At 41.5% G+C, this 18,245-nt stretch overlaps 1 protein-coding gene and 1 long non-coding RNA gene across 2 annotated transcripts in view; one reads left to right on the top strand and one right to left on the bottom strand.

Moving 5' to 3' along the window:
• The window catches only part of LOC114789809 (uncharacterized), a 27,083-nt gene extending 8,838 nt beyond the window's left edge, over positions 1 to 18,245 (top strand). The window contains exons 2-3 of the long non-coding RNA XR_003749731.1: positions 14,931 to 15,009; positions 18,152 to 18,245. This is a non-coding gene — a long non-coding RNA (uncharacterized LOC114789809). The remainder of the gene's footprint in view (positions 1 to 14,930; positions 15,010 to 18,151) is intronic.
• On the bottom strand, positions 8,062 to 12,751 carry LOC114789807 (dispanin subfamily A member 2b-like). The gene is made up of 2 exons (XM_028979209.1): positions 12,264 to 12,751; positions 8,062 to 8,496 (listed from the first exon to the last, which is right to left on the bottom strand). Exons 1-2 carry the CDS (start codon positions 12,609 to 12,611, stop codon positions 8,350 to 8,352), a joined length of 495 nt encoding a protein of 164 aa, XP_028835042.1. The 5' UTR covers positions 12,612 to 12,751; the 3' UTR covers positions 8,062 to 8,349.

Raw genomic sequence — 18,245 nt, 5'->3', positions numbered from 1 at the left:
ACTCAATTGGGCTTCCCTTTGTCTATCTTTGCTAACTAATTTGTTCTTTATTGAAGAACTCTCAAGGAAACACATTTTTAAACTCTAAACTATTTAAATTGATGTCTCATACTGCCTGTAAAAGTACCATTCTGTTTTAATTTTATACATATTTAGTTGGACTTGAGGTGACTATGACCTTTACCTTCTCTTTTCTGAAGGCCTTGTCAGTATGTGTAAATACTAGCCTGTACTATACACGAAACCCACTCCTCTTATCATGTAATTTGTGTTATCGGTCACAACAAGAGCAAGTTCAAATACAAAAAATAAGGCATTCCAGCTATTGAAATTCATTTTTAAAATGCTGTTGATGATGTTAAATCTGTAATGTGCTTCATAAATGTGTTTTTAAATTCAGTGTGTAATCTAAATGAGTGCCCATATGTCCCAATGTGCTTCCAAATAGTGTCAGGTGGGTTTCCTTAATTCTGCCACTTCCTCCCTCTTGTGATGTCTGCAGATGAGTTTCTGGGGTCAGTCAAGTCTGTGTATAATAAAATTTGTCCTTTAATTTTTGTCAGAACAGTGAGAGGAAGCTGAATCCCATTGTTATATCAATAATGGGCAATGATTAGGCTTTTTGGTGTGTCGAGACACTTGTGAAGGTACTGGCTGATGTTCTACCCTCCATGACTCTTAGAAAAATTGTGAATTGAATAATATTTATTATTATTATGAAGCTTTTAGGCCCCGTCCAAACAAAACCTCTTTTCTCTGAAAAGAGTTTTGTCATGACAATAACGCGTAGTAGGAGGAATTGAATAACCCCAGAGAATGTCCACTGCTTTGATATACGAACATGTACTGGCGAAGGCCGCAACATCCACGGATGTTGACATTTGTATGAAAGAGACGATATAACATGTATACGTGTAGAAGGGCTTGAGCCGGCTGAGGATCTGGAATGGCCCGGTGAAGCGAGGAGACAGATTGTGTGACTTTGTCCGATGGAGATCTTGAGTGGAGTGGTGAGGAGGGCAGACCGCACTTTGACGGGCCACCCGAGGCCCCCCTGCAGGCATCTGGTGAAGATGTCAGGTTTATAGCCATAGCAGGTCTCGAATAGACTGAGTCCAGTGGCAGAAGAGACCTGCAGGTTATTGGCCAGGTGCATTGATGGTTTGATGCAAAGCACTGCAGATATTGTCCCAAGCGTTGATGTGGGCATGTACGTCTTTAGCCAATAATATCCACCAGAACACCCGGCGAATGAAGGACATGGTCTGTTGGCGTCCTGGATTTCCGGAGAGGACACAGGAGTGACCCCAGTGGAGGACAGCAGAACAGCAGGTCTCGGGAACGTACAGGCGATCAGGTGGGATGTTGGATGGCCTGGGTCACCAGAGACCACCGGAGCGGACCTACAATGCGTCTGGCAGGGAGGATGGGGGCTGGATCAGGTAAATTGGTTTCAGGGGCATGTTGTTGAGAGAGAGCATCCACTATTCCCACCTCGCTTGACGAGGGTTTAATTGATCGGACTGATGGATGGTGATAAGTTTCTGATGATTATTCCAGACCAGAAAGGGGGTGTCACAGCCCTGTTACCAGTGCCGCCACTCCTTGAGCGCCCACTTGACTGCCAGCAGTTCACGGTACCCCGTTACGCTGCTGCATCAGAGTGAGCTTACATGAAAAAAAGCAGCACGGGTGCAGTTTCTGATCCGGACCGGGTTGAGACAAGAGAGCACCAGCACCCATATCTGACACATCCACTTCCACACATCCACTTGGGCAGTGGTGGCCTAGCGGTTAAGGAAGCGGCCCCGTAATCAGAAGGTTGCCGGTTCGAATCCCGATCTGCCAAGGTGCCACTGAGGTGCCACTGAGCAAAGCACTGTCCCCCCACACACTGCTCCCCGGGCGCTGGTCATGGCTGCCCACTGCTCACTCAGGGTGATGGGTTAAATGCAGAGGACAAATTTCACTGTGTGCACCGTGTGCTGTGCTGCTGTGTATCACATGTGACAATCACTTCACTTCACGATGAAGAGAAGAGCTGGATCTGGGTCATGAGGAGTCAAGAGGAAGAGTCAGGCAGACGACTTCGTGAGAGCAGGGAGGGGCGTAGTGACTGCACTGTAGCCATGGATGGAGCGACGATAGAAATTCGCAAACCCAAGAAACCGTTGCAACAGTTTCAACAACGTGGGACGGGGCCACGACGCCACTGCTTCCAGCTTCTTGGGCTCCGAAGTCCAAGATTCGAAGTGGCTGGTAGGAGTGATGAAGGCAGTTTTCCACTCCTTGCCCTCCTGCATGCCAATGAGGTTGTATGCCGAGTGGAGGTCCAGTGTGGTGAAGTATGTCGCACCTGAGAGGGCGTTCTTGATAGTAATCTATATAGTCAATGGTAGTCAATGCAGGGCCTTAACCCCCCAGTCTTCTTGGATACAAAGAAGAACCCTGATGTGGAGGGACGGATGGTACCATTGTGAAGTGTGTCTGCCACAAACTGCTCCATGGCCGTGTGTTCAGACTTGGTGAGTGAGTAGAGATGTCCAGGGTAGAGTGGTTGGCCATTCAGGTGCATCGATGGCCATGTTGCCTGGTCAGTGCAGTGGATGTTGGCCTTGGACGGACTAAAGACGGCGACCAGGTCATGGCAACAGGAAGGGACAGTTTCAAGAGCAGGTCGTGAAGTTGCAGGGATGACATCATTGGCTGTAGGAGGCTGTGGCTGGAGACAGTCCGCTCCCCATTCTAACACCACGCTGGCCGACCAGGTAAAATGGGGTTCATGGACGGTCAGCCAGGGGAAGCCCTGGAGCAGAGGTGATGTGACAATGGAGGTATATAAGAAACTGAGATGTTCAGTGTGGGCATCGAGATGCAGCCAGAGGGGAATAGTATGGTGGGTGATGGGACCAGAAGCCAACATGGAGGTGAAGTGAAGTGAAGTGATTGTCACATGTGATACACAGCAGCACAGCACACAGTGCACACAGTGAAATTTGTCCTCTGCATTTAACCCATAACCCTGAGTGAGCAGTGGGCAGCCGTGAGAGGCGCCCGGGGAGCAGTGTGTGGGGACGGTGCTTTGCTCAGTGGCACCTCAGTGGCACCTGGGCGGATCGGGATTTGAACCGGCAACCTTCTGATTACGGGGTCACTTCCTTAACCGCTAGGCCACCACTGCCCCTGGTCAAGGGAGAATCCAGGGGTTCCGTAGGGATCTTGTGTTGGTGAACGAAAGCTTGGTCGATGAAGTTTCCTGCCACCCCGGAGTCCACAAATGCGGTGGTGGTGATTTTGTGTCATCTCCACTCCAGGACAGCTGAAAGGGTGACTTGGGAAGCAGGAGCTGATGAGATGGTGACAGGTAATCTAGCCATAACGTTCAACTGGGGGGACGTGTTTCCCGATCGAAGTGGACAAATGAGGTGATGTTGAGATGGGGATGCGCAATACATTTAGATTTACATTTACAGCATTTATCAGACACCCTTATCCAGAGCGACTTACAACAGTCCCCCCGGAGCAATTTAGGGTTAAGTGTCTTGCTCAGGGACACAATGTTAGTAAGTGGGATTTGAACCTGGGTTTTCCGGTTCATAGTATCCAAAGTATCCAAAATTGTTAAATATACGTAATAAGTCAGCTCTTACTGTGATAAAAATAATGAAATCAATCTTTGCAAGACATGGAATCCATAAAGAGATGTTGTTTGATAATGTACCTTTCACCAGCTGTGAGATGATGTCATTCGAAAAGGATGAAAAGGAGATTAATCAGTAGCCGGGGTGATGAAGGGTGGTATTTGGCAGAACCCCCATCGCTGTTCTCGTCACCATGTGTCACTCACCACATCACGAGTGGGAAATACCCCGTCGTTGATTAACCTAGAAGTGGCTGCTCGGTTTTGGGAGAACCTGGCAGGTGTGTGGGCATCACCTAAGGCAATTTTGGTTTCAATTATTAAACATTTCCCTAAAGTGGCTAGAAATAGCAATAGATAAAAAGAGTGCTTTGGCCAGTCTGATGGTCGGATCTTGAATTTCTCCCCTTATGTTGTCATAAGGGGAAAGGTTACCTCCTGTTTCCCCTGTTTTGCCCGCCCAGAAAATTTCACACCCCTTCCCTAAAACATTGTCTCTTCTCCTCATTAGCATTTAAAGCTACACTCACCGAAACGGCATGTCTTGGGGAAATCTCACTGTGGGCCAGGCTAAAAGTGGCTGCAATTCAGCACCATGGCTGAATTTTGGAAATAGACTTCAGATACATTAAACAGACACATACCAGCTTTTTAAAACCATTATTTGACTCTTGCCTGGATGACATCAAAGAATTGATGGCTTTGAACGTTTTTCATTTTAATGATAGGGGTGGAAGTAGCCTAGTGGGTAATACACTCGCCCATGAACCAGAAGACCCAGGTTCAAATCCCATTGTGTCCCTGAGCAAGACACTTAACCCTTTGTTGCTCCAGGGGGACTGTCCCTGTAACTACTGATTGTAAGTCACTCTGGATAAGGGCGTCTGGTAAATGCTGTAAATGTAAATGAAATGTAAATGTAATGAAAGCAAAAACAGTTTTAATTTTTAAGCCCAATGCCACCAACTATTGCCCTAAATTGGACTGTGTTAAGTCTTTGGTACGGAACCTGGGTGTAATCATGGACAGTGATTTTAAAATGGACAATCAGATAAGTTCTGTAGTCAAATCAAGTTTTTATCATCTGAGACTATAATTAAACCCTTGTACATTTGAATGGTTTTGAGAAGGCCGTACATGCTTTTATTACAATGCTGTCTATTTTGCTTTCCCGCAGTCACTGTTATCATGGCAGCCGGTCCAGCATGCTTGCAGCATGCTTGCTGATGGGTACTAAAAACAGACAACACATTCAGTTTAAAATTTTATTGACGGTTATAAGACCCGAAATGGAGTGGCCCCACCCTACATAACAGATCATTTTCAGCCAACTCCTAGATCCTTATGATCGAGCAGCCACGCCCTCTTCAAAATCCCCCATCTTGCCTTAAGCAGAAAGGTGCCAGAGCCTTCGCAATTGCTGCGCCCTGCCTGTGGAACCAGCTCTGATTTTAAATCCAGGCTTAAAACCCATCTGTACTCTTTAACCTTCCCAGACTTTTAAAGTTTTCCCTTAATGTGTTTTTATACTGTTCTCTTCAGCCCTCCCTAATTTTTTAAAGGTTTAATGCTATTATGCATTTTTATTTGATTTGCTTCAGTATCTCCATTATTTATTTGTTTATTTATTTAATCCTGTCCATGTATTTTACTGTGTTGTTCTTATGTATATGTGTATTTCCTTTTATGCCTGTACATCACTTTGGTGCAGTGGAACAGCTGTTAAAGTGCTCTATAAATAACGTTTACTTGACTTGACATTATTAGGGAAACTCTTAAGACCTACATAAAAGGAAAGCAAGCAAAGGAGACCTTATAGCTTTCACTTTCTGAAAGAGCAGGACCACACCTTTCTTAGAAAATGAAACATAAGCTCCTAAAAATGATGCATTGTACAAAAGTATATGCAAAAGGAATGTTTAAACATATTATGATAAGACAATAGCACTACTGCACATTTGACAGCATATTCACGATATTGGATATTGGAACCATGTTTTCCATGATTTTCCAGTTAACAATTTACATGTTGAAAGATGATGTGTATTCAGTTGCTTCGGTCTTGAGTTAAAGGCATTAAGGTATTAGGGTTTCAGAGCATTGTGTTGTGAAAAACAAAACTTGTGTATATAAAGAAGGACCTCCAACTTACATTTTCTTTGTGAGTGCCAAGTAGTGATGTGCACGGCAGTTCTTTTAGATGTACTGAATCTTTAGAATCCTTAGATTCATTCAAAAGATTTGTTCAACAATCCAGTGCTTGGAGTGAGGAGCCTGCAAATCCGACTTCCTGAACTGAGTGTCGTGTGTTGTGTCTGTCCTGTGTACATTTGTAAAATTAAACTTGTTTAGAAATCATGATATTTTACGTGTGATGTTTTTAAGTGTTTTTAAGTGTGATGTTCTCCTATGGTATGCTATTTATTTGGACTAGTCAACAGACCAGCTGTAGCAGGCACTATGCAGTATTATTTATTAATCAATACAATAGAATAAAGTGGAAAATAAAATAGAATAAATGAAGAATAGGGCTAGTAAAAAGTAGTAAAAAAAAGTAAGCAAGCTATAATGCAAGCTAATATTTATGTTCAAGGAGAACATAAAACACAGACTTCACTGTGTGCATAGTGCCACTACAGCATAGTGCCTGCTTTCAGCGGGAAGCTAAGACAACGGCACAGATGACATAGATGATGACGACAGTCAAGCCAATGCCAAGTCCAGCATGATTCAGATTTCGTGCAGTTTTTGAATTCTTCTCTGCCAGAAGTTGATCTTGTAAGAATGGACATCGTGGGAGCCTGCTTTGTCTTGCATAACAGATGTCTGCAGGGGGAAGTGTAACATTCCTGTGTCGACGGTTGTGGGTGAAGATTCGACACCCCGGTTTTTACATGTCTTTTGTCCGACGTCAACGTGCGAAGTATCAGCCGTCAGGACCGCCCACCCTCTTTGTCTTCACCAAATGGGAGGCACCGGGGGCGTGACATCAGAAACAACAGGTTCTGATTGGTCAGTGACAACTTCCTGTAGGCCAGTGACAACTTCCTGTAGGCCAGTGACAACTTCCTGTAGGCCAGGGGTATAAATGTCTGCACACATGTGGAAAAGGGACCTCTGAGCTATCTTGCTCAGGGGGTTTTTTCCCTCAGAAGCCGGAAGGCTTCTGGGACTTTTATCTTCCCTTCTCTTTCTCTTCTCCCTCTTTACTCTTTCTTCTCATGTTTACTTTCTCTATAACCTTGGTACCTTTTTACATTCAATATTCACATGTAACTACAATAATTATTTACCGGTGTTAATAAATTAGAAACTGTTCATTTTTAACCTCTGTTGTGCCATGCCTCTTTCTGCCAGGTAACATCAAATTGGAGTGGTTAAATACAGTGCTCTGTGTGGAGGGAGAAAGAGTTTTTTCTACACACTCTATTCTCTTCTCCAACACCACATGGTCTTCATGTGTGCGTTTTTACAATCTCCTTGAAAATTGGCATCACGGGTCTATGAAAACAAACCAACAAAAAACATGTTGTGGTGCTTAATACTGTTATTATACACGAAGACTGGGCTCAGTGGGTGATTCCTCACAGCTATGCACAATGCACTTTTGCAGAATCCATAACCCCTACACAGTGAAGTCAGTGTCTTATGTTCTCCTTGAACATAAATATTAGCTTGCATTATAGCTTGCTTACTTTTTTTACTACTTTTTACTAGACCTATTCTTCATTTATTCTATTTTATTTTCTACTTTATTCTATTGTATTGATTAATAAATAATACTGCATAGTGCCTGCTACAGCTGGTGAGTCTCACTCTCTTCTCATTACAGCCAGTATAACCCTTTAGGTTTGTTTATCTGGAAACTAAATCTGTTGAAACCACAGAGAAGGTTTCAGGCCGCCTTCAGAGTAAAATGATTCAGGAGAGTGTAGGTGTCCGAGTGATTTGTTCATTCTGCCATCAGCCACCCGGCGCTTCTATTAGCTCAACTGTACTGAGAAACGAACAAATCACTCGAGAAAGTGATTTGGGTCAGTACGTTCATATAAAAGATTCATTCGTTTGAACAAAACCTTCGCGGGCTCAAAAGCCAACATCAGTGAAAAATGGGTTCCACTGGTAAGAGTTTAGATATGCTAATAATGCCACCAAGTTTGCAGCTAACTTGGTGAGGTGACAGTTCTTATAATTAGTGAGGGACTCGGTCCTTGTAAAGTTCAGTGTACAGAGACAATGAAAACATGCACTTTAACTCAAAAATATTTATTGAAGAAAACCAAAAAACTTGTCTCATATTTGTGACCAAATACACTTGTGTAACCAGGATATTTCACCTAAAGGAAGAGTTAAATTGTATTCTTAAGAAATTGTGGATTAACTGTGCACATTTTCTCAAAGCAGTAAATGCATTGTCCAGATTCGAATAGTTAAATTTAATAGAACTATGGCATGGAACCTTGACAGATATATTTAATTAATATTTGATTGAGCTTCCAGATAGCCGGAGTATATTTTAAAGTAGCCTACATATACATCTCATTACTGTCCAAAACGATATATATGGTTTATGTTTGTGTTAATAATATTTGTATAAACATGCATAAAAATTGTTATGAGGTATTTTTAACAGGGTAATTTACTGCCGTTATATTTGCAACATTTAACATTCAACTGTTTCTGTAAGTCTTGAGTAGTAGAGATGAGTTTCAGCGGGAAGCTAAGACAACGGCACAGATGACATAGATGATGACGACAGTCAAGCCAATGCCAAGTCCAGCATGATTCAGATTTCGTGCAGTTTTTGAATTCTTCTCTGCCAGATGTTGATCTCCTTGAAAATTGGCATCACGGGTCTATGAAAACAAACAAACAAAAAACATGTTGTGGTGCTTAATACTGTTATTATACATGAAGATGTATAGACACAGACAATTGTCACAGGTGGCCTAGCGGTTAAGGAAGCAGCCCCGTAATCAGAAGGTTGCCGGTTCGAATCCCGAGCAGCCAAGGTTGCCGCTGAGGTGCCACTGAGCAAAGCACCGTCCCCACACACTGCTCCCCGGGCGCCTGTCATGGCTGCCCACTGCTCACTCAGGGTGATGGTTAAATACAGAGGTTAGATTTAGTTGTGTGCCCTGTGTGCTGTGCTGCAGTGTTTCGCTTCACTTTCACTTCACTAACTGCTGGTTCTGGTGCTGCAATCCTTTAGAAGTGACACAAGCCTGCAAGCACGCATGAGTCAGATGTTATTCTAACAGACTTCCTGATTAAATGCAACCCCCTCACTAGCGGTCCTCAGTCTTGTGCCTCCCTGATTTGAAGAGATTATTTCGTCTGTCATGTCCTTGTTTTCAGTTTTGCCACACCAGCAGCTGTATTCTGTTAATGTCGTTTTGCTCGACTTGCCCATTGACTTGCTATTTCATCTCCTAATTTATATAAGCGAAGGAACTTGGACACTGCCATAACATGGAGGACAATAACCATCTATGGCAATGTGCCAAGTCCGTCCCCTCCTCTGATTGGCTGCTGAAGTGGGGTGTTTTTACAGGCAGAGAAGTGGATGGGCGGGAGCTATTCTGCTACAGACATTTTTATCCACTTCATGAGAATTTGAGAATTCCCCAAGTTTGGGCATGTAGAGCTGTTCCCCCGACACGCCCCAGTATTGCTGGTGAACAATTGTCTGACCCGAAAGTGGGATCAGCCAGCACAGAAAGAAAAAAGGGGAAATGACAGGGCCATGCCCTGGAACTTGCACTCCACATGCCTTCACCTCCTACATCATTTCCAGTACCAAGATTCTCAGCTCCTCCCCCAACACCACAGCTATTGCCTTTTCTGATGCACTCTCAGCTCCCTCTGCAGTTCCTGATCCAGCTAGGCCACAGACAATACACACTTCAGTTCCTGATCCACTATGGTTTGTGGCACATTTAAGTAAAAAAAAACAAAACAGGTAAAATGATAAATGTAGAGACTGATGTGGCATGGCAAATGGAGCATTAAAAACAAATATATATAATGCAATGCCTACTTGGATTTACTCTGTATTCTCTCATTATTTGTAAGATAACATTTGTTCAACATTTTTATTTAACAGCTACTTAAGTAATCAAGATGAAGGGACATAATGTTATACCTATAATGTCATTTAGAATGTACATGACAACAAACAGCAGTTTACAATATATTAACTTCAGCGAGCTGACTTCTCTTCCTGTAATTACTGTGCTTTTTTTTTTTACTGCTGACCTACTTGTACCTTGAAATTAGAACAACTTTCCCATGCTATTGAATTCTCAACCGCCTCTGTTTCCTGTTTGTAGACTAACCTTTGGACCTCTTGGTTTGGTTGTCTATTGCCACTGAACTCAGCTTGTGTGTGTGGTTTATTCCTTTATATTGTTTGCACATTTGTCCTTCTTCATCTGATGTGTAAAAAACCCACCTGATGTCAGTTCTGGTGTGTATGCATGATTGCGTGTATCTAACATGTCTAAGTGAAATACAACAGTGTGCACAGAACAATTTAGAACCGGTATGCTCTCCTGTGTGAAACATTTTTTAAATAAGCGGAAATAAATGAACAAACCCAGTATAAGCCTGTATTTCAAGAAGCGTCTGTGTGCAATAACAATTGTATTTTATCTTAAGTAATTTGTTATTATTTGTCATTTTTTCCTTCGAAATATATGTTGTTTTTAGCCTTTGTCAATGTTACCAGACTTTTATTACCCGTACTGAAGCAAGCCAAGAGGCGGTGCAATATATTTGGTTTCTTGTTTTAGGGCTAAACGATTTGGGAAAATTAATTTGCGTCATATACTTTCAAAATGAAGTGATTGTCACCTGTGATACACAGCAGCACAGCACATGGTGCACACAGTGAAATTTGTCCTCTGTGTTTAACCCATCACCCTGAGTGAGCAGTGGGCAGCCATGACAGGCGCCCGGGGAGCAGTGTGTGGGGACAGTGCTTTGCTCAGTGGCTCCTCAGTGGCTTTTGTAGTTGCAACCTAGGTTGGTACACCGGAAATCCGGTGTGGTGTCTGGATGCTATCAGCCCTGCTGTACAGCAGCTCCGTGAGGCATCCAGGCCTGAACCACCAGTCTTCTGAAGTCCTGCTACAGCACACACAGCTACTGAACTATTGAGCCCCACTACGTCAATGTAAATGTCACTTTAACTTGCACTTTCACACAGCGTTCACTTAAACACCCTCAAACAAATGCTCGTAAAAGTATTTGTTTTTGCAGTCTTTCTACTAATATGTTACATTTATTAAGGTGTATATATTATTTGTTATCTTTTTCTTTTTAGTTGTTCTTCTTTCTTTCCAGTCACACTGTTAATTTAGGTTAAAGAATGTGATGTATGATTTGCTCGAGAAGGCTTAAAGCAAACCCGTTGGGTGTGGGTATGTGTGCTTTAGAGAGTCTCTCTCATGCCTGATAGCTGCTTCGTTCTGTACACACAGGTGTGTGTATCTCTGTTTTTTCAGTCATTGCTTCCTGTTGTAGAAAACTGCCATCTAACAAACTGTGACATCGCTTCATTTATTTATTTTCCAATGTCTATTCATTTACTAATTGGTTATCATTACACTGCCCTGCACTTACCAACTATTGCACTGTGAATCGCTTGAAGGGTAAATTAATTATGCAATTTTCCATTTTGCTGTTTTATCCTCATGGCTTGTGTGTAATTCCTCAAATAAAGTCCCTTCAGTTACAAGAATGACTTCCAAATATGTAGCCAAAATGTTCCTTGTGGACCTGGTCCCATGTGAGTGTTCTGGTAACAGGCCTGGCCTGAAACTACACTTTGCCATTTGCCCATAATGTGGTTATAATGATCTAGATGCAGGCTGCTAGGAAAGGTTGACAGTTAATTTTAAAGTCCAACTTCCTGATTTCTCAGATGAAGAAATTGCCATTGCAAGCATTGCCTAATAAGCAGGGTTACATTGCTGCTCACTAACTGTTATAACATGGCGCCAATACTTGTTAACCAGTTAACCATGTATGTGCTAAAACACATGCTACATATTACAAAATAAGGAAAAATCAAGGTGTGCAATGTGTGAAAAAACACTGTGTAAAGTAAAAACTTACTGTGTAGTATAAAACACAATGTAACATTTTGAACACCAATATGAAAACAATATTCATGCAAAGGTCTTAAACTGAAACAATTGATCCAACTTTTAGAAATGCTTGTCCTCAATTTATATTTGTATAGAGGTTTGCAACAGAAGCTTACATTTCCATAACATATATAAGATATTTTAATGTTATGAGAATATCTTTATATGATTGCCAAAATCAAGTTAATGGCAGTTGGAATAGTGTGCAACATGTGTTACTGGTGAGTACATTATGAATACACATATACAAAGGAAAAGTGACCATTTAGGTCTCACTTTATTGTGAGTTTTGCCTCCCACAGTTACCTGTGTGATATATTTTCAATAATCACAACCAGCCATTTCCAGTAATGCATGTTAAACAGATTTTGTAAAAACTATTACCATGTTTGATTTTAATGCTTTTTAGTGCTTTGTTTATGAAATATACAAAGCATAGGCATTTTTTCACATAATATGAAAATACTCACTGAAATGGAGTAGACAAGCGCAGCGATGCCCAGAGGGAGGCAGCAGCAGATCATGGTGAAAATGGAGTATGCCAGGTAATCTGGAAAGGGATTGGCAAGTGGGGTCCGGGTCACATATACCGTAGGCTGGACCATGACAGTGGATTGCTGCCCAACAGGGATTTGACCCTGTGGATAAGGCTGGCCATAGGCGCCTGGTGGTGAAATCCCAGGACCAGGTGGGTAGTAGCCTCCTTGGTACAAAGGACCTGGAGGAGGATAAAGTTGAGGATTGTCTTGATAAGGTGGTGGCTGAATTCCTGATTTTTCGTCTGAGCTCCAGGCACCAGGTTGCTTGCTGGCATCCATCTTTTATCTTGAAATTCTGACTGGGCTGATCTGACTATCTCAAATTCTTCTCAAAACCTTTAAGAGAGCAGTCTCCCAGTACTCTGATTTCTTGCTTTCCCCCTACACAACTGCGCACAAAGAGCTGGGCGGGCTTACAGGAAAAGCCTGGGAGTGGTAGATATCAGATGACCATTATGGGTTAAAACAAGATGTCCGTGCCTGGCACGGCTCGAAATTGGGACACAAGTGCTCTCTTGTGGTGAAACACAGTCAGTGTACGTCAGGCTACTGCGACCTTCAACTGCTGACGCACTGGAATTTTTAAACATTTTGTGACCTGCCATGCTACAAAAATAACAAGTGTACACAGCACTCTCATTTTACATTCACACTGTGCCCCATGGTATATTTGGCTGATGTGGTACTGATTCACCAGCTAAGAAGTGGCTGAAGTTGTCAAGGGGTTCAACTCACTTTGGGTCAGTGACCTTTCCTGCTTATGCCTCCCTTGGCAGAGCACCTTTATGTTCTGTGTAAAACACCCATGCTGACAATGATTTGTTTAGTTCACGGACTTCTAATGTAGAAGGAGTGGGCAGATAAAAACAAATGTGAAAAACTGGAACTGTGAGGGAACTTGTGAAATACATAATCTTACACAGTGTTGTTCTTCTCAAGAAGAAACAAAAAAATGACCAGTGCAGGAAAGACACACACACGCAATCCATCAAAACCCCCAATTATATTTCGGTGATGATTCTTGGGAAGTTGACATGGATGATGTTGAAATCAGTGTTAATATTATACTGTGGTAAAATAGCACATCATGTGATTTTATTAGGGAAAGAAATGTGTAGACTTGTAGACTTTGTTCTCATCCATTTCTTATTGCTTTAGTAAACGTAAGTGGCACACGGAACCTATGATTGTCACAGTAATGCATTCATAAGATAAACTATGGAGACTAAGAAGGAGGCCATTTTGAAGAATTCAATGCAAGACATATTTAACATTTGTTTGTAGCAGAAGAAAGAATGAATCTTTTCATTCTTCATCGTTTGATGAATCTTTTTCTTATTTGCCATTGCTAAATATGATGGTGGTCATTGCTTTTATTTACATCGGTTTCTTTCATTGTTTGTAGCCCACATACAATGGGTGGTAGTAGTCTAGTGGGTAACACACTCGCCTATGAACCAGAAGACCCCACTTACTACCATTGTGTCCCTGAGCAAGACACTTAACCCTAAGTTGCTCCAGGGGGGGACTGTCCCTGTAACTACTGATTGTAAGTCGCTCTGGATAAGGGCATCTGATAAATGCTCTAAATATAAATGTAAATGTATTGTTTAACCTACAAAGCTACTGTGATGGCCGCCCTGCTGGCATTCAGTCTTGCAAACGGTGGTAGCCAATAAACACTCAAGATTTGATTTAGATCAACACATTATATTTAGATTTGATTTAGATTCACACATTATATTTAGATTTGATTTAGATTCACACATTATATTTATTTTCTGAAATAATCAATATAGTTTCATTTAAATCATCTATATTTCCATCTACATGGGGTAGTAGTGGCCTAGAGGACAAGGAAGTAGATGCGTAATCGGAAGGTTGAGGGTTCAAATCCTGATCCGCAAAGGTGCCACTGAGGTGCCACTGAGCAGAGCACCGTCCCCACACACTGCTCCCCGGGCGCCTGTCATGGCTGCCCACTGCTCACCAAGGGTGATGGTTAAAAGCAGAGAACACATTCCGATGTGTCAACGTGTGCTGTGCTGCAGTGTATCACAATGACAATCACATCACTTTCACTTCACTTTATATGTACAGATAATATCTGGAAATAAGACAGTGTATTATGAGCAATTATGTGTGTGCAATAATTTTTCTCAAATTACAATCATTTTAAGCTGCTCATACAATACTTCAACATTTAGGATCTGGCAACACTGGATTGGGAGGTCTTTTCATGTAAGGTCAGATTTGGGTTATTTAAGTGGGTTTGTGTTAATCAGTTTGGCCCGTTGTGAAATGTTCCTCTACATTATTTGAGATGAGTTTGTATGAGATTTCTTGAGTCTTGTTGAACTCTATGGGTGGTAGTAGCATAGTGGGTAACACACTCGCCCATGAACCAGAAGACCCGGGTTCGAATCCCACTTACTACCATTGTGTCCCTGAGCAAGACACTTAACCCTAAATTGCTCCAGGGAGACTGTCCCTGTAATACTGATTGTAAGTCGCTCTGGATAAGGGCGTCTGATAAATGCTGTAAATGTAACTCTTTTAAAGATTTGGTTATGATTTAGTACTTTTTGCCCCGAGTAGGCCAGAAAAAGGACACAAAATGAACAAACTCCAAACAACCCAAAGGCACATGACATAAGGCCAGGAACAATGAGCTCAGGTAAGACCCTCCCCTCTACCTCCACTACAGCAAGCCAAAAAGGCCAATAATCTACAGGTTCACAACGCAATTTTTAAGTAGCGCTTTAGTCAACTGAAGTAGTCTACTTTAGTCTACTGTAGCCATGAGAGTAAGCTCCAGTCAGAGTGCAGCGCACACGCCGGTATTTGAGTGAAAATTCAAAACCTGACTGCTTGAGGAGTAAATAATAGTTTGTGTTACATCATGCATTTATTGGCTGTAAAGGCACATGAGGCATAAACAAGCCAAGAAGGCCATCAGTGCAGACAGATGAAGACTGTGTTGTGCTAATGAAATTACTTTAATAACATTAATTTTATTAATGTATTGTATTGTATGAAATGTTTGGAATTATTGCTTGTACAGAGGGTAAAATTATTGTACAAATACAATACTTATCATACGTCTGGCAACACTGACGCCACCTATAATCTCACAATTATATAAGTCAATAAACAAAGCTCATTAACCTTTTGAACCCAGGTCGCCTGAGTTTTACCTGGAATAGTGTCATAAAACCTGCTGTACCTTCGTCCTTTTTTTCAGGACTTCTTCTTTCAATATTTAGTAGTTCTTTTGCTTTGTCATATGCTAAAAATGTTATAAAAGAAAACTTTTTTTACTAAATAATGCAGTCAGAATGCACAAGAATAAAATCTGCACATGAATAAAAATTAACAAGCATTTGACATCTGGCCATGTAGTTATTTCAGTCTCATTCACTCACTTTCTCTTCCCGGGAGACTTCTGCATATCGTACGGCCATGTTGAAATTTGATAAATATAACAATGGTCATAGAAATGATTGTATGTCTGTTCCTCCAAGAGCATCTGGCTGTATACATGCTTGTTTGATATTTTTTTCGTATTCCTCCTGGGGCGTCACGGAGGTGTTGTTGTGTGTTACAACACTGTTCTGAGTGATGCGTTTTTGGCTGCAATGGATTGTGGGTATGCAGAAGGTATGCATTGCTAATTTATTTGGGCACAGCAAACATAACATTGAGAACAACTATACGTATAGGAGAAGAAGTACAGAAGTGACAGATAAGGAAATGATGGCAATGCCAATTCCAAGAGCAGCATGGTTTAGCTTCACTGCTGTTTGTGAGTTCCTCTGGGCCAGAATAAGATTCCCTTGATTATTAGCTTCACGGGTCTGAAAAAAAGTAAAGATTTTAGTTTGTCTGGATATAAAACATTGGTGTGAACAGAATTTATTGCAACTGCAATAATCTTGGATTGCTTGTGTTGTCTCTGCCCCCTGACTCACTACCATGATTTGTGTACCTTATCAGTGTTCTGTACTGATTCAATACCTTGAATTGCCAGCTACCGTTGTACCTTGTACTTTGTTTGTTAATATAATGTGCAATTGATGTGTGTTTATTATAGATAACAACAACTTTATAATGTAATTGTAATCTATTTCCCATATTTAATGATTTATGGTGAGCAATGGTGAGAAGTGCAAAAAAGTATTAGGAAACATGAGAGTTGCTATCGTGACTAGAATGATGCTAGAGAACATGGTCTGACCCAACAGAGAATATCCTGAACGTTTCATAATAAAATGCTTTTCTAGCTAAGCAATGAACTATTTATAAGGGAATTACGCTACATGTTATATTTGGCCCCCACAGTTCAATAGGCTTTACAGCACTATAAAGTAAGATATATGGCAGGAATGGTGTGAAATGCAGAGTTTGAATAAAGTGTCTGCTTAATAATTAAATAAGGGCCAAGCATCATTCCATTACTAATTTTGAATTACAGATGTAATTTTAGATGTGATTATATTTGTCATAGTTATCATGGTTCTAAAGCAAACTCCTGTCATACAGTGGGGTGGCATAGCTCATCATGACATTCATCTTGTCTGTGCAAAAACTACATTCACTGAAGACTCTGGTGTGTGTTAAATGAACTTCAGAATAATTCTACTTTTGGTTTAGCCTGAAATTATAGCATTAGAAGTACATATAACATATATTGAAACCACAGTAAAACTGGTGGAGACTTATACTCACAGAGATGGAAAAGACAAGAGCAGCAATGCCCACCGGCAGGCAGCAGCACAACATGGTAAAAATTGAATATCCCAGGTAATCCGGCACTGGATTGACAAGGGGTGTCTGGACCACATGAATCACTGGCTGCGTCATGACATGAGGCTGTTGCTCCTGAGCATACGGCGGACCATAGCCACTTGGTAAGGAACTCCCTGGACCTGGTTGATAGTAGGCTTGTTGGTTAGGAAAGCCCATGTGAGGATGATAATATCCAGCATTTGGATTCTGTTGGATGCCACTGTAAGGTGGAAGTGGAGCTTCAGCCACTGTAGCCTTGTCATGTGCTTGCGACTGTTCCTCCATTGCGTTCCTCCAGGCTGTGAGGTCCTGCCGTGGCTGTCCTCCCAAGATATGGGTCCACCAGTTCTTCACAGTTTATTCTCTTTTGCTGTCCCCTCCTACTTCAATTACAGGATACTGACTTCATAAAATTGCAACACTGCCTGTTTGACAGAAGTAATCAAGGATGATTGGAAGGATAACCTGGGGTTTGTGACGTGACTAGTGAAATGTCCCATCTGTAATCGCTTCATACTATATAATGGGCGAAGGTCACTCAAGTTAGCTACTTTCAGACCTATATTTTTAGTGTACATTGTCTACACCATGATAATATAATATATTGTAAAAGTAATTACTACTCAAGCATCTAAAAAGTAATAGTATTAATACATATGGTAATATTACAGTTTTTTATTGACATATCATATTAATTTCACTTCTGTGACTTTTACAATTTGAGTGTGAGGATTCCGTTTACAAATCATACAGAGTATACAGAGATCTGAGAAGAAGAGAAACATTTCTCCCATATTTACAGGGGACCAAAATGATTGTTCATAATTCTAAAAACGAGACATTTTTTTGTTTACGCCACAATATGGCAACTTTTCACAAAGTTACATTTTGAATAAATTAGTCATTCTAAAGATCAGCATGGGCTCCAAATGTTTTCAAATTGAACATCCTTTTAACCCCTCCTTAGGAATTAACCTTATTGTTAAAGTCAGCTAGGTGATTGAGAACCTTTTCTTCTGTTTTACATTCAGGTGCATAAGGGCCAGTCATATCTTTTTGCCATTCTGACTGAGCGCCCTGCACGACCATCCCTGCTGTCAACACACCGCCTAACCCACCACAGAC

The sequence above is a fragment of the Denticeps clupeoides genome, chromosome 5 (genome assembly GCF_900700375.1).
Source record: "Denticeps clupeoides chromosome 5, fDenClu1.1, whole genome shotgun sequence".
NCBI lineage: Eukaryota > Metazoa > Chordata > Actinopteri > Clupeiformes > Denticipitidae > Denticeps > Denticeps clupeoides.
This window is presented reverse-complemented; position numbering and strand designations above follow the sequence as displayed.